This window comes from Microtus pennsylvanicus, chromosome 1 (assembly GCF_037038515.1).
Source record: "Microtus pennsylvanicus isolate mMicPen1 chromosome 1, mMicPen1.hap1, whole genome shotgun sequence".
NCBI classification, from domain to species: domain Eukaryota; kingdom Metazoa; phylum Chordata; class Mammalia; order Rodentia; family Cricetidae; genus Microtus; species Microtus pennsylvanicus.
In genome coordinates, this window is record NC_134579.1 from 151,210,706 (window position 1) to 151,231,113 (window position 20,408).

General features: G+C 46.0%; 1 protein-coding gene across 5 annotated transcripts in view; it reads left to right on the forward strand.

The window, feature by feature from the left end:
- The window catches only part of Ptprh (protein tyrosine phosphatase receptor type H), a 39,045-nt gene that overhangs the window by 12,961 nt on the left and 5,676 nt on the right, over positions 1-20,408 (forward strand). For 4 of the 5 annotated variants that reach the window (XM_075941933.1, XM_075941965.1, XM_075941976.1 and 1 more), the window contains 7 exons: positions 1,141-1,407; positions 6,518-6,787; positions 9,427-9,687; positions 15,182-15,260; positions 15,380-15,427; positions 18,526-18,616; positions 20,101-20,191. In XM_075941933.1, coding sequence (XP_075798048.1) covers positions 1,141-1,407; positions 6,518-6,787; positions 9,427-9,687; positions 15,182-15,260; positions 15,380-15,427; positions 18,526-18,616; positions 20,101-20,191 — 1,107 coding nt within the window. The remainder of the gene's footprint in view (positions 1-1,140; positions 1,408-6,517; positions 6,788-9,426; positions 9,688-15,181; positions 15,261-15,379; positions 15,428-18,525; positions 18,617-20,100; positions 20,192-20,408) is intronic. The other variant, XM_075941943.1, reaches the window with a different exon arrangement.

Sequence of the window (20,408 nt, forward strand, 5' to 3'; positions counted from 1 at the left end):
AAACCAAAAAAAAAAAAAAAAAAAAGAAGGGAATATCAGGGAGTAGCCACGTCCCAAGAACTCACTCATCACACAAAATTTGCACCCTCTATTGGACTTCCCAACCCCCCACAGGGGCCACGACTTTCATAAATGTGAGGACCAGGACCAGGTGATCTTCCCGTTGGTCCCTACTTAGAGCCACAACCCAAGAGCAATTTAAGGACAGGCTATCTGAGGAACAACTACATTGCCTTTTGTTTTTATTTTGTAAACTGGGTGTTGGTATGGAGTTACCCACTGAGGTGGCTGTCCCCACTTGTCCCTGGAGCTCTGTGGGCTTCCTCACGTGTACAACCTGGCTCATTCTTATTTTGATTGATTGATTTATATTTTTATGAATCTATCTATTTATCTATCTATCTATCAATCTATCTCTTCATCTGTTTATTATTTTGCTTTTTAAGACAGTGTTTCTTTGAGTAGCCCAAACTATGTTAGAACTCAGTCTGTAGCTATGGCTGATCTCAAACTAACTGCCTTCCAAGTCCATGCATTGGCCCCCACTTGGTCCCTGAAGCTCTGTGGGCTTCTGCACGTGCACACCCTGGCTCCTTCTTATTTTGATTTATTTATTTATATTTTATCTGTCTATCTTTATCTACCATTTATCTTTTATTTTTTGTTTTGTTTTTCAAGATAGAGTTTCTCTGGATAGCCTAGACTGTCTTGTAACTCATTCTGTATACCTGTCTGGACTCAAACTGACTTCCTCTCACGTGCTGGGATTAAAGGCACATGCCACCACACCTGCTGATTTAGTACTCTGTGTGAATATTGTGTGAGATTTGTGTGTGTGTAGCCAGAGCTTATTGTCTGCTGTCTTCCTGTGTGGCTCAGTATCTTATTTATTTATTTTATTTTGTCTTAGTTTATTCATTGCTGTCATGTATCTGTGTTTGTGTGTGCACTCTCAAGTGTGGATATGACTCCATATCCCCGGCCTGGAATTCACTTTGAAGCACAGGCTCTCTTTGAACTCATGAAATCCTCCTGCCTCAGCCTCCCCAGGGATGAGATTGTATTGTAGGCACAACTCACACAGGTTTCACAGGTTGAGGAAATGAGGAAAATGATTCTCCCTTCTGCCCTTGTTTTCAGCTCCAAACCCAGTAAGAAACCTGAGTGTGGAAACCCAGAACAACAGCTCCATCACCCTGAGCTGGGACAAACCAGAAGGTCATGACCCATCTAACCTTACCTACTGGATCCGGTGTTTTGGAGAGGACTACAGCAATGTATCTAAAAGCACAACAAATACCAGTTTTGTGGTGGATAGCCTTGCTCCTGCTTCTACATATGAATTTTTCGTGTGGGTAGAAAAAAATGAAATCAATAGCACCATGGAGACCCTCAACGCCTCCACAGGTGAGAGGCAGAGTCTCTTGTATTCTTTCTTTATTTTGAAGGGACGAGTTTATGGGTGACTGGAGAGCCTGATGCTGGTAGTGCACACCTTTAATCCTAGCTCCTGGACTCCAGAGACAAGCAGATCTCTTTGACTCTGAGGTTGGCCTGCTCTACAGAGTGAGTTTCTGAACAGTCAGATCAACACAGAGTAACCGTGTTGCAAGAGAGAGAGAGAGAGAGAGAGAGAGAGAGAGAGAGAGAGAGAGAGAGAGAGAGAGAGAGAATACAGAAGGTAGCAGATTCCACAATCAAACAGAACTAGACTGAAACACAAACAAGCAAATATCTGCGTTTGTCACTCACCTTAAACAGATGAAACTCGACATAGGTGAAGTGGACCCTCATAGTTCTGTGACCCAGTGGGTCCAAGAAGACCCTTTCTTTATATTATGAGCATAAAGGGAGCACAACACCAGCATTCCTAATTTCATAGTAAATTATTCCAGCTCAATGGCATGTGACTGGCCACGTCCCAGGAACTCACGCATCACACAAAACTTGCACCTCCCTATTGGACTTCTTATTGCTCTCAGCCATCCCACCCCACAACGGGGTCCATGAGTTACATAAATGTGAGGATTAGGAACAGCTTTTCTTCCCGTTGGTCCCTACTTAGAGGCCCAACCTAGAACAATTTAAGACAGTTGATTTGAGGAACAACTGCATTGACTTTTGTTTTTATTTTCTGACCTGGTGTGGATATGGGGTTACCCACTGAGGTGGCTGTGTCACTGAAGACAGTGGCTTCCTCTCAATCAGCAATCCTGGAGTGGTAAGGTCTCCAGAGGGCCTCCTCCCTTTATGGCTGAGTACTTAGGGCTTTAATCCTGTGTAGGCTTCATACCTACAAGCACAGCTGCTGGGTTCATTTGTACTACAGCCATTTCATCCCCAAGACAGCATTGCACATGTCCTCTTTATCTTCTGGTTCTTACATTCTATTCACTTCTTTTTCATTATAATCCGTTGGAGGGGCTGACAGATATCTTTTCAACATCTCAGCCATTCCCAAGTATCCGTCTTAACCACCATCCCTACAGATAGCAGAATCTTTGACTAATCCTGAGGAGCCATGAAGGTAGCTGGTCCCAGTCCATGCACTGGTCCCCAGTTGGTCCCTATAGCTCTGTGGGCTTCTGCATGTGCACATCCTCGCTCATTCTTATTTTATTTATTTATATTCTATCTATCTATCTATCTATCTATCTATCTATCCATTTATCATTTTGTTTTTCAAGTCAGAGGTTTTCTGGGAATCTTAGACCATTTAAGTCTCTAACATGAGGGTCAACTTTTTGGGGTTTCTTTCCCACCTGGGACCCCACAGTCGGCAAGTCCCAAAGATAATCATACAGAGATCTACATAAGTTATAAAACTGATTGGCCCCTTAGCTCAGGCTTCTTATTAGCTCTTGCAATGTATATTAACCCATTACTATTATCTATGTTAGCTACATAGCTCAGTGCCTTTTTCAGAGGGGTTCGTCACATCCTGCTTCTTCTGTGATCTTGGCAGGAGTCAAGGGAGCTTTCTGCTTCCCAAATTCTCCTGTTCTCACCACCCCACCTCTACTTCCTGTCTGGTTGACTCACATATACTTGCAGCTTGGCCAATCAGTGTTTATTTAAAACATGATTGACAGAGAATCCAGACAATTCTCCTCTACCACTTTCCCCTCTTTTTTTTTTTAAACAAAGGAAAATATCTATAGTTCATTTTTTTTGGGAATGTGGGTATAGTTTTTTAGGCTACTTTCTGCTGGCTGGGGGCGTTGATAATCTTATAGGGACCTAAAGAAAATTTAGAGTTATAATCAAGTCCTGACTGGAGTATCCTGTGAGTCTTGATCATCTCAGGCAGCAGTCTCGAATCTGTTCTGGATGTAGAACTCAGATATTTGGGCCATCTGTTCCTTCTGGAGATTTCTCAGGTGATCTTCCTTGATCAAACCTGATTTTTCTTAATTCAGAATAAATCCACAGTTTCTCATTTCCTTTGGAAACAAAAGCAAAATCTCTTCTCCAAGGTAACATACCTTTTGACTTCAATTTTAAAGTTAAGGTATTTTCAAAATACCTATCTTGGATTAATTCAGCAGCATTTATTAGCAAGTATCTTTTAGCAGCTATTGTTCCTTCCTCAGCATTCAAACAGTTCAAAGAGAGCATAATAACATACAGTATCCAGATTCTCTGTGTATTTTTTATCTTTGTGTGGCTTTATTTTAACCTCTATTTCTTATATCTTCACTTTTTGAGACAGGGTTTCTGTGTATCTTTGTCCTGGAACTCACTCTGTAGACCAGGCTGTCCTTGAACTCACAGAAATCCACTTGCCTCTGCCTCCCCAATGCTGGGATTAAAGTTGTGTGCTACAATACCTTGAAGTCACAGAAGTCAATCTATCTCTGCCCCTTGAAGTCTCAGAGGTCAATCTACCTCTGCCTTCCAAATGTTGGGATTAAAAGTGTGTATCACCACACCCAACTACTCTCTTTCTTTTTTAACTTTAAGAACTTTAACCTTTAGCCTGCATATATTTTTTAACATACTGTAAACCGTTTAGAGGTTTTCTTTGTCTTTGAATCTCTCTTTACTGTATATCTCTCTTTTTCTGACTACATGAGTCTTTAATTTGCTAAGCAATGTGGGTAGGATTAAAGCCATGTCTTTGATGGCTGGATCCAGCCTATTTCTTAGCTTTCTGACATTTCAGCCTCATGGCTGAGGTACCGGCTGTAGCCATGTTTATTGTCACAACTCTATGGTGTTTCAAGGTCCTTGCCAGCAAGCAAGCTATAACAGTGTGTCTACAAACAACACTCAAATACTCTCTCTGTAGTTGGACCTCCTACCTTAAAGAGTCAAAGTTTGCATTGGCAGGACGGCCCAGAAAGTGGGCATTTTAAAGTGGCGCAGCTTTTTTTCCTGCTACAGTTGAAAACCAACAAGCATGAGGTCAGCTTTTACCAACACCATTTAAGTGTTTAGTGGCAGGTCTTCTTAAAGAGCTGCAGGGTTTTGCCGCTAAATCTGAGTCAGGAAGCCTTTCTTAGATGAGAGCACTTGCTTGCCTCTAGCAAGCAGAGCAGACCCGAGAAATTACTGCTACCAAGAAGCCATGCATAATGCTGTTATTTTGTTCTAGAATTACTTCCCAAGCTGTCTCAGGCTTTATGTGGATACAGTTATCCATGTGGGTGCCATTCTGTAACGTGAGGGCCGGTTTGTTGGGGTTTCTGTCCTGCCCAGTACCCCACAGCTGGCAAGTCCCAAAGAAAAATCACACAGAGAGTCTGCATTACTTATAAACTGATTGGCCCATTAGCTCAGGCTTCTTATTAGCTCTTGTAGCTTATATTAATCCATTGTTCACCATAACTCAGTCTTTAGACCTAGCTGGTTTCAAACTTTCTGCCTCCAATGTGCTGGGATCAAAGGCACATGCCACCCCCAGCTGACTTAGTACTCTGTGTGAATATTGTGTGAGAATTTGTGTGTGTGTGTGTAGGCAGAGCTTATTGTCAGCTGTCTTCCTCTGTGGCTCAGTATCTAATTTGTTTCTTTTACTTTATCTTAATTTATTCATTGCTCTCATATATCTGTGTTGGTGTGTGCAGTCTCTAGTATGGATATGACTCCATATCCCCATCTGGAGTTCACTATGAAGCCCAGGCTGTCTTTGAACTTATGAATTCCTTTTGCCTTAGCCTCCCAAGTGATGAGATTGTATTGTAGTCACAAGTCACACAGGTTTCACAGATTGAGGAAATTTGGGGAGAAATCATTCTCCCTTCTGCCCTTATTTTCTGTTTCAAACCCAGTGGGAAACCTTTGGGTCGAAGATCAGACTAACAGCTCCATCACCCTGATTCGGGATGTCCCTGAGTGCTCCTTTTCCCAGGACCTCACCTACTGAGCCCAGAGCATGTGGTATGGTGGTGAAAGTGAGACTCCAGACACAGCAGCCACCAATGTCACCATGGATGCACTGGATCCTGGCTCTTTCTATAAATGTTTCTTCTGGGTGGGAAGAGATGGAGTCACAGCTCCTGGTGACTCAGTAACTGCAGAGATGAGAGAAGACATTATCTGTTTACTACCCTCTGCCTGCCTTCTCTCACACCCTCCCTCTGTCTCTCTCTTATTAGCCTCTGAGGCCTGGACCTCACAACCCCTCCTGCCAGTACTTCCTAGATGCTTGTATTATCAGTGTGCACCATCACACCTGGCTCGAGTTCTTAAAAAGATTTTATCTATTTAGTTTATGTATTTGAGTGTTTTTCTTTTTTTTATGTTTTCATTTTTTTATTATGTGTGTGTGTGCACGCGTAATAAAGGTAAGATAAGAGCTCCTAAATCAGGAGATGTCAGCTCTCAAACAGTGCTCTACCCAGTGGCAAAGGGGCTGGGCAAGGCAGTCAACGTCTTGGCTCATTTCTTCTCTGGTTTGCACTAACTTCTTCAATCTGCTCCATGAGGACCCATCAGCTTCAGCCTGATCTACTGAAACTGAGGAGTTCAATGCCCTTGTTCACCCATGGAAAGAACTAGAAATAACAACAAAATGATAACTGTAAGGAAAGCAAATTCTGCCCTCAGAATTAATAGAAAATATTCTTCAACAGAGAAAAGGAGAAATAACCAGGCTGCCTTAATGATGCAAGGATAACCATTCATTTAAAGTCATATCAAGATTATTCTAAAGGAAGGATATAGAAAGCAATTTTTATTCATGAATCATTGAGTGTTTTTCTTGCACATGTGCAAGTGCCCCAGGTTCATGCATTGTCCTTGCAACCAGGTGGGGTTTAGGATCTTTTGGAAATCGACAGACAGTTGTGAGCTGCTTCCGGATGCTGGGAACTGAACTCTGGGTCCTTAGCATAAGCAGAAAATGCTCTTAAGCTCTGAGCCTTCTCTCCAGCCTCCCATCTGGTGTCTCATCTCTTTGTTGGTGATGGTGTGTGGTTAGAGGGTGGGTGGGAGCTGTCAGGAGAAGGGGGCAGAGTCATCCCACCTCTGTCACCTGGAACAACCCTTGATGTCCCCTCTGTTCCCATTTCAGCTCCAAACCCAGTAAGAAACCTGAGTGTGGAAACTCAGACCACCAGCTCCATCACCCTGAGCTGGGACGAACCAGATGGTCGTAATGACACAGTTAACCTGACCTACTGGGTCCAGTGGCCTGGAGATGATGGCAACAATAAAAATAAAAGCACAACAAACACCAGTGTCGTGGTGGATAACCTTGCTCCTGGTTCTACATATGAATTTTCCGTGTGGGTTGAATACAATGGAATCAGAAGCATCGTGGTGACCATCAACGCCTCTACAGGTGAGAGGCAGACTCTCTTGTATTCTTTCTTCCTTTGGAAGGGACGGGTTTAAGGGGTGACAGGAGAGCCTGGTGGTGGTGGCGGCACACATCTTTAATCCCAGCACTTGGGAGGCAGAAGTAGGCAAATCTCTTTGTGTGTAAGGCCAGCCTGGTCTACTGAGTGAGTTCCCGGGCAGGCTTCAAAGCTACAGAGAAATCCTATGTTGAACCCCTGCCCCCAAAAAGGATAATTTCATGGAGCTGGCTTCTAAGTTTATCTCAGGGAATGGAACAGAAATTGTGGGAACCAAGGTTTGTGACTACATGACTTACATTCTCTCACTGGAGGTCCCATAGAGTCTCCCAATGAGCCGAGGAACAAGGCAGGCTTTAAATGTCCACAGTCCTTGTGGGACACAGATCCAGTTATGAAGCATGTCTCAGTATATATTCTATCAAGACTATATATCTAAATTAAATCATCTTTCTCACCACCCACAGTTACATGTGCCCATAAGACTGAGATGTTCTCATGAGATTACATATACACATTACATGAGATTACACCCTACAGTGCAGGTACAGACCTTGTCTGGACAGGACTAACCTCCGTCAGATCCTTATTTCTCTGGTGGGCTAACATCTGAACACTAGCTGTCACCTGCTGTAACTCTCATGGCCCTTGAAAATTTCCTCTTCTTCCTTCCTTTTTTCCCCTTTAGACCTCGTCTTTGCCCCTCACAGCCCCTTGCATACACACTATAGATATATGCTTTAGATATAGGTTGTACATATGAGATGAAAATGTTAATTCTTGTTTTCTGAGTCTTTAGTTATGTTTAATATTCCACCAATTTTCCTGAAAATGTTATAATTTCATTCTTCTTTACAGCTGAATAAAATTCCAGGGCCTCTCTCTCTCTCTCTCTCTCTCTCTCTCTCTCTCTCTCTCTCTCTCTCTCTCTCGTGTGATATCACATTTTCTTTATCAACTTGTCTACAGATGAACCTCTAGGAGGGCCCTGTATCTTGGCTATTGTAACTAGTATAGCAGTAATGGCGGATATGAACATGTTTCTGTGGAATGCTGACTTCAAATCTGGGTCAACTGTGGAGGTACAGGCTTGAAATCCCAGCTGTTGGAAAGAGGAGGCAGAGGATGATGAGGTCAGGGTTCCCCTGGCTGTATATCAACTTGAAGGCCAGCCTAGCTGACACGAAACCTTACAACAAGACAAGACGAAACAACCCTTTTTCAGATCCACCCCCGGGCTGGGGCGATACGTCTGGGTGATACGGATATTCTAGCTTTAGTTTTCTGGACTCCTGTACTGATTTCTACAGGGGCTGCCCCACTTTACACATGGGCTCCACTCTTTAACCTACAACTCTTCTAGCCCTGCCTCCTGGCTGGGCCATGGGAACACTGTGGCCACGTCTGGGTCTGTCCAGATGTCAGTAGCAGCTGTTGATATCTGAGAGTGCTGCTACAGGATCCCAGGCCATCTGAGGTCCTACGACTAAGAAGTGTCCTTCACAGGCTTATCACCACTCTACAGCCTAGATTCTCTGTTCCTTCTGCTAGTCCCTAATGCTGTGATGGTTCAGGATCCAGAACCAGACCGACAGATCCATCAGCTTGAGCTGGACAGCACCAATGGATTCCCATGATCCCAGCTACACCTCCTGGATCTCATGGACCTTGGAGGACAATCCTGTCACCAGAGTAGAACACACTGTTGACACTAATATCATATTAGAGACACTGGAACCTGGGAGCTTGTACAACTTCACTATCTGGGCTGAGAGGAACGAAATCGGAGGTTATAGCAGTAGTGTTCTTGGAGCTACTGCTAAGGCTTGGTCCAATTCTGATCACAGCACTATTGGGATATTATTATATTAATATTATATATAATGTTATATATAGTCTGTGATATATATCATAGTCTATGTAGGGTAATATAAAATATATAATCATATTTATTAATAGTATATCATATACAAACATAATAATTATATATTATATAGTTAACATATTAACATTATATCATATGTTATATTATACATCCAATGCACAGTGTGTAATATATGTTAATATTAACATATCAATATATTGATACAATATAATATAAGTATATAATTATAAAGTTCATTTGGCATAATATTAATAATTATACACATAATAATGTGTATAATATAATATAGCAATAATAACATAATATAACATAATGTATGATATATAATATATTATGTGGAATATAATATAATGAAATAAAAAATGTATACTGTTATATAATATATTAATATACACTATCTTAATATATAATATGCTAATATAATGTATAATATTATATATCCTTACACATACTATGACACATACATGACTAAAATATTTCTAAAGTGAATAATGCGAGTGAGCTACAAATTCCATAATGTCATGAGGTTGGAACTTTATACATTCAGTAATACAGAGTCCAAGGCATTGTAGGGGTTTGTAGTCTGGGAGGACTTTAGTCGTTTGGGGACAAGAGAAGATGAGGTGTTTGAGTCTGGAGAGGAGGAGAGTGGGCTAGCCCCTGAGAGCTGGGCACGCAGAACCAACCATCTTTGGTGAATGGCTCAAACTGATGATTCCTCTTGTTTTCTTTACTCAGTCCCAGCTGCTGTCAGTGAACTCTTCTGTGTCAGCACCTCTGGGGGCTACGGGGTCATTCTTACCTGGCCCTGCCCATCTGGGGGTTATGATACCTTTGAGGTGAAAGTGGGCGGACAACAGAGAAACCAGTCTTCCTGTGGGACGGGCATGGCTGTGTCAGATCTTGGGCCAGCTCAGTCTTACACTGCCACCATCACAACTGTCTCGCATGGACTGAGGGCCTCACTCTTCTCTGTGACCTGCCACACAGAGAGTACAGGTGAGTGGAGCCCGGGGACAGAGGGTACAGGTGAGTGGAGCCCGGGGACAGAGGGTACAGGTGAGTGGAGCCCGGGGACAGAGAGTACAGGTGAGTGGAGCCCGGGGACAGAGGGTACAGGTGAGTGGAGCCCGGGGACAGAGGGTACAGGTGAGTGGAGCCCCAGGGACAGAGGGTACAGGTGAGTGGAGCCCGGGGACAGAGAGTACAGGTGAGTGGAGCCCGGGGACAGAGGGTACAGGTGAGTGGAGCCCGGGGGCAGAGGGTACAGGTGAGTGGAGCCCGGGGACAGAGGGTACAGGTGAGTGGAGCCCGGGGACAGAGGGTACAGGTGAGTGGAGCCCGGGGGCAGAGGGTACAGGTGAGTGGAGCCCGGGGACAGAGGGTACAGGTGAGTGGAGCCCGGGGACAGAGGGTACAGGTGAGTGGAGCCCGGGGACAGAGAGTACAGGTGAGTGGAGCCCGGGGACAGAGAGTACAGGTGAGTGGAGCCCGGGGACAGAGAGTACAGGTGAGTGGAGCGTGGGGACAAAGGGTACAGGTGAGTGGAGCCCGGGGACAGAGGGTACAGGTGAGTGGAGCCCGGGGACAGAGGGTACAGGTGAGAGGAGCCCGGGGACAGAGAGTACAGGTGAGTGGAGCCCGGGGACAGAGAGTACAGGTGAGTGGAGCCCGGGGACAAGCCTTCAGAGGTCGCCGGAAAGGGAGGCCATGGGTTTTTGTTTGTTGTTATTTTTTGTTTTGTATTTTTGTTTGTTTTTATTTGTTGTGTTTTCTTTTGTTTTGGTCTGTCTGCCTTTTGTTTTCTGAATTCTCTCTCTCTGTGTTCTTCTTTCTCTCTGAGTCTGTACATGTGTGTGCAGCTTCATGTGCACAAACATGTATGCATGCATGTGGCCAGAGGACAGTCTTGGGTGTTGTTCATGTAGCATCTACATTACAATAGTTTTCTAACATTTACATTTATATTTTTCTTTATTTGCGTGTGTGTCACATTGCACATGTAGAGGTCAGAAAACAAATTGCATACGTCAAGTGTTTTCTTCCGCCATGTGGTCACGGGGACCCAACTCTGTGTCTTAGGCCTGGTGCCAGCACCTCAGCCCCGACCCATCTTACAGCTCCATGTAGTTTTTTCTTTTTGAGAAGTAGTCTCTCATTGATTTGAAACTGACGAAGCGGGGTTGTGCTGGTTGGCTCTGCATGTCTCTACTGCCCCAGACAGATAGTATAAACACGTGCTGGCATGCTTGGTGTGCTCTGAGATAGTATAGACACGTGCCAGTGTGCCTGGTGTGCTCTGAGATAGTATAGACACGTGCCAGTGTGCCTGGTGTGTTCTGAGATAGTATAGACACGTGCCAGTGTGCCTGGTGTGTTCTGAGATAGTATAAACACGTGCTGGCATGCTTGGTGTGCTCTGAGATAGTATAGACACGTGCCAGTATGCCTGGTGTGTTCTGAGATAGTATAGACACGTGCCAGTGTGCCTGGTGTGTTCTGAGATAGTATAAACACGTGCCAGTGTGCCTGGTGTGTTCTGAGATAGTATAAACACGTGCCAGTGTGCCTGGTGTGCTCTGAGATAGTATAGACACGTGCCAGTGTGCCTGGTGTGTTCTGAGATAGTATAGACACGTGCCAGTGTGCCTGGTGTGTTCTGAGATAGTATAGACACGTGCCAGTGTGCCTGGTGTGTTCTGAGATAGTATAGGCACGTGCCAGTGTGCCTGGTGTGTTCTGAGATAGTATAGACACGCGCCAGTGTGCCTGGTGTGTTCTGAGATAGTATAGGCACGTGCCAGTGTGTCTGGTGTGTTCTGAGATAGTATAAACACGTGCCAGTGTGCCTGGTGTGTTCTGAGATAGTATAGACACGTGCCAGTGTGCCTGGTGTGTTCTGAGATAGTATAGACACGTGCCAGTGTGCCTGGTGTGCTCTGAGATAGTATAGACACGTGCCAGTATGCCTGGTGTGCTCTGAGATAGTATAGACACGTGCCAGTATGTCTGGTGTGCTCTGAGATAGTATAGACACGTGCCAGTGTGCCTGGTGTGCTCTGAGATAGTATAGGCACGTGCCAGTATGTCTGGTGTGTTCTGAGATAGTATAGACACGTGCCAGTATGTCTGGTGTGCTCTGAGATAGTATAGACACGTGCCAGTATGTCTGGTGTGCTCTGAGATAGTATAGACACGTGCCAGTATGTCTGGTGTGCTCTGAGATAGTATAGACATGTGCCGGCATCTGGTGTGTTCTGAGATAGTATAGACATGTGCCGGCATCTGGTGTGCTCTGAGATAGTATAGACACGTGCCGGCATCTGGTGTGCTCTGAGATAGTATAGACACGTGCCGGCATCTGGTGTGTTCTGAGATAGTATAGACACGTGCCAGTATGCCTGGTGTGCTCTGAGATAGTATAGGCACGTGCCAGTGTGTCTGGTGTGTTCTGAGATAGTATAGACACGTGCCAGTGTGTCTGGTGTGTTCTGAGATAGTATAGACACGTGCCAGTGTGTCTGGTGTGTTCTGAGATAGTATAGACACGTGCCAGTGTGCCTGGTGTGCTCTGAGATAGTATAGACACGTGCCAGTGTGCCTGGTGTGCTCTGAGATAGTATAGGCACGTGCCAGTGTGTCTGGTGTGTTCTGAGATAGTATAGACACGTGCCAGTGTGCCTGGTGTGTTCTGAGATAGTATAGACACGCGCCAGTGTGCCTGGTGTGTTCTGAGATAGTATAGGCACGCGCCAGTGTGCCTGGTGTGTTCTGAGATAGTATAGACACGTGCCAGTGTGCCTGGTGTGTTCTGAGATAGTATAGGCACGTGCCAGTGTGCCTGGTGTGCTCTGAGATAGTATAGGCACGTGCCAGCGTCTGGTGTGTTCTGAGATAGTATAGGCACGTGCCAGTGTGCCTGGTGTGCTCTGAGATAGTATAGACACGTGCCAGTGTGCCTGGTGTGCTCTGAGATAGTATAGGCACGTGCCAGTGTGCCTGGTGTGCTCTGAGCCCTAACTCAGTCTTCACGCTTGCAGGGCAAGCACTTTACTGATTGAACCAACTCCTTAGCCCTCCTGATTTTCTTAAAACAGTTTTCTGGAGATAAAATCCATTGGCCGTACAACTCACTCACTTGAAGTCACCAAACAACTTGATGCTAGACAATGTATTTCCAATGCCATTGCATCTTTCATTACTATTTATTTGAGAATAATTTTCTTTAATTAAAAAATACTTATTTTTATCTGTATAGGTGTTCTTGCCTTCAGGAGTGTTTGTGTACCATTCGCATGCAGTACCCTCAGAGGCCAGAAGAGGGCCTCGGATTCCCTAAGACTGGTGTTACAGATGGTTGTGGGCTGCCATGGAGTGCTGGAAGTTGAACCCAGATCCTCTAGAAGAGCAGCTGGTGCTTTAAATCTTGAGCCACATCTATCCAGCTGCATTCTCTACCTTCGTAGATTTTTATCTCTAATCTTTCTTTTAAATTTTTTATTACATTTATTTATTTGTCTTTGGAGGGAGGTGCACACACACCACTATGCCTGTATGGAAGTCAAGGACAACTTGCTAGAGTCAGTTGTTTCCTTCAACCATGTGGGTCCTGTCACTGGGCTTGGCAGCAAGCGCCTCTACCCCCTGAGCCATCTTGCTGGCCCTACCATGACCTCTTTGGATGTATCTTTCACTTTGTCCTGTAGATGGAAGTTTCTGTCCCTCCCAGTCCTGCAGCCATTCAGTCCCAAAGAAACACACAGAGGCTTATATTAATTATAAACTGTTTGGCCTATTAGCTCAGGCTTACTAACTAGCTCTTACAACTTATATTAACCCATAATTCTTATCTATGATTAGCCATGTGACTTGGTACCTTATCTCAGGAAGACATTCTCATTCTGCTTCCTCTGCATCTGACTGGTGGCTGCATCTCTGCCTTTTCTCTTTCCAGAATTCTCCTAGTCTGGTTGCCCCCCCCCCATACTTCCTGCCTGGCTACTGGCCAATCAGCATTTTATTAAACCTATATGAGTGACAAATCTTTACAGTGCACAAGAGCATTTTCCCACAGCATTGTCCCCTTTGTCTCTTCCTAGAAATCAGGGATTCTAGTAATACTAGGTGACCATCCTGGAGAGACAGTGGAAGTGGATGCAATGTTAAACGTATGGTTCTTGAACCTTGTTTTGCCCGGCTCTGTTGCTTGGGAGTGTTTCCCCCTTAGCAAACTAGCATCCTGGAGGGGACAAAGTGTCTGGTCAAATTATGAAGTACCAAATTTTGAGGTACACAAGTCCTTGTGAAGGATTATCTTCCTCCTGGAGTCTGTTGACCACCAACTCTATACAGCCCAGACTGCCAGGAAGCTGCAGCCTCCAGCTTCCACGGCTGATGGAAATGGGTCTGCCCTGGAACTTTGGCTACCTAAGGGCAGATCCTAGGAGAGCTGTGCCCATCAGAGCTGGGAACAAGCAAGTCCTTGAGTACTACCAGACATCAGCCGAGCTCCACTGCTCCGCACCCTTCCTCTGGCAAGCAAATCTCTGAGAAAACCAAGTCTCTCTCCTTAGGGAGAACTGATGCCATGAAGATGAGGGATTGTGTAATGGTTGGTTTTTTTTTTTTTTTGGTTTTTCGAGACAGGGTTTCTCTGTGGTTTTGGAGCCTGTCCTGGAACTAGCTCTTGTAGACCAGGCTGGTCTCGAACTCACAGAGATCCTCCTGCCTCTGCCTCCCGAGTGCTGGGATTAAAGGCGTGCGCCACCACCGCCCGGCTGTAATGGTTGGTTTTAACTGTCAACTTGCCACAGCCCAGAGCCACTTGGAAGGGATTCTCAGGGTAGGACTGCCTAGATTAAGCAAGTCCATGCATTCTTGGGTGGTTGTCTTGGTTACCAGGAAGCCCTGCCCACTGTGGGTGGCACTGGTCCCTGAGTAGGGAATCCTGGATTGTATAGGTATGGAAATAATACACTGAGCACTGGCATGCCTTAATTCACTCCATTCTCGACTGAGGAAGCGAAGTGACTAGCTACTTCAAGTTCACGCTGTCTAGACTTCCCCACGGGGATGGTGAACCAGATAAGTCCTTTGTCTTCTAAGTTGCTTTTTGTTGTTGTTTTTCGAGACAGGGTTTTTCTGTGTAGCCCTGGCTGTCCTAGAACTTACCAGGCTGGCCTTGAACTCTCAGGAAATTGCTTGCCTCTGCCTCCTGAGTGCTGGGGTTAAAGGCGGGAGTCACCACGTCCAGCTAAGAAGACATAGTGCTTTTGTTGAGTTTTGTTGCCAATCTTCCATGGAACTCTATCTCCAGGGTATCTGATGTCCTTTTCTGACCTCTAAGGAACATGTTTCTCTCTCTCTCTCTCTCTCTCTCTCTCTCTCTCTCTCTCTCTCTCTCTCTCTCTCTCTCTCTCTCTCACACACACACACACACACACAGAGGTTGTTGTTATCATTGTCATCATCATCTCTCCGCTTCTCATTGTAGGGGTCATTGTGGGAGCCATCGTGGGCATCCTCTTGCTTTTCATCCTTGTGGGCCTCCTGATTTTCTTCCTGAAGAGGAGGTGAGACTTGGAACAGGACTGGTGGTGGGTGTTTGGCTAGCGGGAGCCCAGAAGGGAAGATGAGGATCCCTGGTCCTGGGCTCAAGCTGGAGTTTTACATCCCAGTGTCTTTCTTCCAGAAGAAAGAGGAGCCAGCAGAAGAAAACGCCCAAGGATCTGGTGTTCAGGTGTGTTGGGTGGAGGGGAGCATCTGAGGAAATCACTGTCAGGTAAAGCAAGGGGGCATTTGTTGCTCCCTGGATAAGTCAGAGGGCAAACCAAGTCTCAGAGGGGATTGTGAGCTCCTGCAATGGGCCACAGCTAATTCCTGGAGATTCAGCCTAGAGTTAATTCTCCTTTTTTTTTCCTTTGAAAACTTTATTTATTATTCTTTGAGAATTTCATACATATACACAATGTGATTTTATCATATTCAGCCTAATTTTGAATTTTATTTATTTTATGTGTGTTGGTAGAAGTTTCTGTCTAGCAAGCTGATCCCAAGTAACCACACAGAGGCTTAATATTAATTTTAAATACTTGGCCAATAGCTCAGGCTTATTACAAGCTAACTCTTACATTTAAATTAACCCATATTTCTTATCTATGAGTTGTCATGTGGCTTGGTACCTTTTCTTAGTACAGCATGCTCATCTTGCTTCTCTCTACATCTGCTGGCATCTCTGACTCTGCCCTTCTCCATCCCATCCTTAGTTTGGTTGTCCGTTCAATACTTCCTGCCTGTGTATAGTAGGATTACTCCACAGCATATGTGTATGAGTGTTTTGCCTGCATACATGTTTGTTTACTACATGCAGTCTTAGTACCTGAGAGGGGCAGAAAGGAGCATCAGATCCCATTAGAACTAGAGTTACATGCAGATGGCTGTGAGTGGCCATGGGGGTATGGGTGCTGGGGGATTGAACCTGAATCCTCTGGAAGAGCAGCCAATGCTCTTAACCACTGAGCCATCTCTCCAGTCCCCATCCTAACTGCTTTACATTTATGTCTTTGTGTCCACACACTACACGTGCATGTGAGGAGGTTAGGGGACTCTTGTGGGAGCTGGAGCTGGTTCTCTCTTTCCACATGTGGGTCTTGGGCATCTAACTCAACTTGTGTTCTAGCACCAGGAAGGGCCGAAGAGCAAGATAACATAAACTATGCTGTATATGTGGAGACAAACAGCGCAAGAAGAGAGGAGAAGAAGGTCGAGGAACACTCTAGACAGGGCATGACAACTAGAGGAGGGGCCCAGGCATGGTGGCGCACGCCTTTAATCTCAGCACTCAGGAACCAGAGGCAGGCGGATCTCTGTGAGTTCAAGGCCTGGTCTACAAAGTGAGTTCCAGGACAGCCTGGGCTGTGTCACAGAGAAACCCTGTTTTGAATCAACAGCAGCAACAGTAACAAGAACAATAAAACCAAAACAAAACAAAAGAAGAAAAGGATGATTCAGTCATGAAGGTACTTGCTGCCACACCCGATGACAGGAGTCCAGTCCTCACTGTGGACAGAAACATGACTCCCATAGTTGTTTACTAACCTACACACACACACCAGGGCGCACACACACTTCCCTACCCACACCCCAACACACACCGAATAAAATGCATAATAAAAAAAGCTGCTAGAGGGAAGCTGAAGCCAACTACGAACATGAGCAAAGAGCTGAGGAAGTCAGGAGGGCTTGGGACAGTTCCTGCTTCCGAGGAGGGGTGACACAGAGAGCTGAAAGGGCTCAGACAAGCTGGAGCGGGAAGGATAGAAACCTAGGCCTTGAGCGCCACCGTGTGTGCAAACAGCAGAAGTGACTACAGGCTGCCTTAAAAGAAAGACACACACACAGAGAGTTTGTGCATCTAGGCTTCTGCGAAGGATTGGGGCAGCCTCAGGAAATTCTGTCAGGCTATGGGAAGGGTAGTTTTGCTTTCTGAAAGTTTCAGATAAAGAACAGATAAATGGCTGCAAGGTGGAGTTACTCTGGCTAGGACTGAGACCAGTCTCTGTACATGGGGTAAGGGCTCCCCCACTATGGGGACAGGCAAGTAGCAGCAGTCGGGGTGCTTAGGGCACACCGTGTATCTCTGAGATTGGGTGGTGTGAACACAGGGAAGGGTGTTAGGGAGCGATGCCAGAGAGGGGTCTGGCGGGGCTCGGCAGGTGGAGTCTTGCAGAAGACAGCAAGGATATCAATGTGGGGGGGGAGGGTTTTCTGTTTAAGATTTTATTAACTTTTTTATGTGCAAGGGTGCTTTGCTGCATGCTTGTGCACTGTGTGTAATGCAGTACCTACAGAGGACAGAAAAGGGCGTTGGATCGCCCAGAACTGGAGTCGCCTTGGCTGTGAGTCATTATGTGGGCCCTGGGAATCAAAGCTAGGCCCTCAGGAAGAGCTGCTGAACCCTTTTGCTATCCCCATCTTCTTCCTTTTAAAGGCCGAATAATACTTCACTGTATGAATAGATCACATTTGGTTCATCCATTCATTTACTGATGGACGCTTGGTGCTGGCTCTTGTTCTATTAAATGTTTTAGATTACATTTAAGGTGTGTAAGCATGTGTGTGGTGTACACGCGCTTGAAAGCATGCGTGCGTGCCTGAGTGTGTGTGTGTGTGTGCGCGCGTCTGTGTGAAGGAGTTGGTTCTCTTTTCCACCATACGGGTCAGGTAGTCAAGTTTATCTATTAGTGACTTTGCCTGCTGAGCCATCTTGCTGGCCCTTGTCCTGTTTTAGAGGCAAGGTTTCATTATGTAGTTCAGGCTAGCCTTGAACTCTTGGTGCTCCTCCTGCCTCAATATCACAAAGCCCGGGTTTCTATTGTGTATGACCATGCGTGGCCACTGATGGGCGCTTGTGTCGCTTGCACCTTGGTCCTCCTGTGAGCCACGCTGCCGTGAATGATGCTGAGCCGATGGCTTTGAGATTGTTCTTTCTTTGGTGGATTTAACCAGCAGTGGCATTGCTGGATCAAAATCATGATGACTCACTATGTAGACCAGGCTAACCTCGAACTCACAGAGATCTGCCTGCATCTGCCTCCCAAATGCGCGGTGCTTCATTTACTTTTTTTATTTTGTGGAGTGTATGTGAGGCGTGGATGTGAGAAGACAACCCACGGGAGTCAGTTCTCTCATTCCAGCATGTGGCTACCAAGGATGGAACTCAAGCAATCCGGCTTTGTGTTAGGACCCTCTACCTGCTCAGACATCTTGCCAGCCTCAAGGTGCTTAAGGTCTTTATTTATTTATTTATTATTGTTTTTACCTTTCTTCTCGCCACAGCGTCCCAGGGGATATCCTAGCCAAAGACTTTGCTGACCACGTCAGGGTGAAGGAGAAGGACAGCAACTATGGATTTGCTGAGGAATATCAGGTGGGTGAGAGCAGAGGCATCACGGCTGGTAACCCTCGTGCCCCGGCTTCCCAGGCCCTTCTGGGTTGAGCTTGAAAACTGAGCCATCTCACCCGCCCTTAACTGTTTGGATTTACTTATTTTTATCTTATGTGTGGGTGTTTTGCCTGCATGCATGTACATATACCATGTATATGCAATGACTACAGAGGCCATAAGAGGGCGCTGGATCCTCTGCAACTGATGGTTGTGAGCAGCCATGTGGGTGCTGGGAATTGAATCAAGGTCCTTTGTAAGAGCAGCCAGTTCTCTTAACCATCGAGCCATTTTCCCAGTTTCCGTGTGTGTGTGTGTGTGTGTGTGTGTGTGTGTGTGTGTGTGTGCCATTTGGGACTTTCTTAGGGATCACACTTAGTCCTTAGGCTTGATTCTGAGCACCTTTATCCAATGAGCCATCTTGCTGGCCTTTATAATTTATTTAGATTATAGTCACCTCCCTGTCCTCCTCTCTTGTCCTGTCCCCCCTCACTGGTGCTGATCTTTCCTTTTCCAAAGTCCCCCCTTTCTACTCCCCAACCACCGTGTGTGTGTGTGTGTGTGTGTGTGTGTGTGTGTGTGTGTGCGCGCGCGCGCATGCGTACGCATGGTCCAATGAATTGTATTAGTGTTGTTCCCAGGAATCTGGGTGAGGGGTTACTGAGTAAAGCACAGCAGCAGTGGAGAAAACGTCTCTTCCTTATCCAGCAACCACCATCGCCTGTAGATCTTCTATAAGCCCCGCCTCCTCTTAGAGACAGGGTCTCACGTAGTCCAGGCTCTCCTGGAATGTGCTATACAGCTAGAGATGACTCTGAAGTTATGATCCTTCCTCCGCCCTCTGAAATGCTGGAATTGCAGGTGTGTTTCCCTGAACCTGGCTTATGCAGGGCCTTGGGCATGCTAAGCAAGCACTCTGCCAACCGAGCCAATTCCCCAGTTTACCTCTTTTTAGTCATGCAGAAACTGCCAAGAGGGTTTCTTTCCAACTCTCTGAAACCCTGAAACAATGACGGATATTTGTTTAAGTACAAGGACTCCCTGACACCTTACTCCTCAGGGCATCTGTCAGAGGAAGCCCCTAGCTGACCCTAAGTCCTCACAAGTATCCCCAACAAGGAAGCTCATATCCTTTCAATGTTTGTGAGTGCCACGAGTCCCAAGATTCGATGGATAGCCAGGCGGTGGTGGCGTATGCATTTAATCTCAGCACTCAGGAGGCAGAGGCAGATAGATCTCTGGGAGTTCAAGGCCAGCCTGGTCTACAGAGCAAGTTCCAGGACAGCCAGGGCTACACAGAGAAACCCTGTCTTGAAGAGAAAAAAGAAAAGAAAAGGAAAGAAAAAAGCCAACCAAACAGACAAACAACAAAAATATTCAATGGATGAACAGAGGAGGGCACGTGGAGTTGTGAGGGCATTGAGGAAAATTCAACGCCTTGAACCTCCTCTCTCTCTCTCTGCCTCTAGCAATTGGCTCCGGAGGGCCAAGGCCAGTCTCAGACGACAGCATTGGCTCCAGAGAACACATCCAAGAACCGCTACAGGAATGTACTGCCCTGTGAGTGTTTGCCACCTGCTGCCTCCCCGTGGAGTCTGCCAGACCCAGTCCTGCGCGCGCTCTCTCTCTCTTGCTCTCTCTCCTTCCTCCTCCTCTTCCTTTTCTTCCTCCTCCTCCTCTTCCTCCTCCTCCTTTTCCTCCTCTTCCTCTTCCTCCTCCTCTTCCTTCTCCTCCTCTTCCTTTTCTTCCTCCTCCTCCTCTTCCTCCTCCTCTTCCT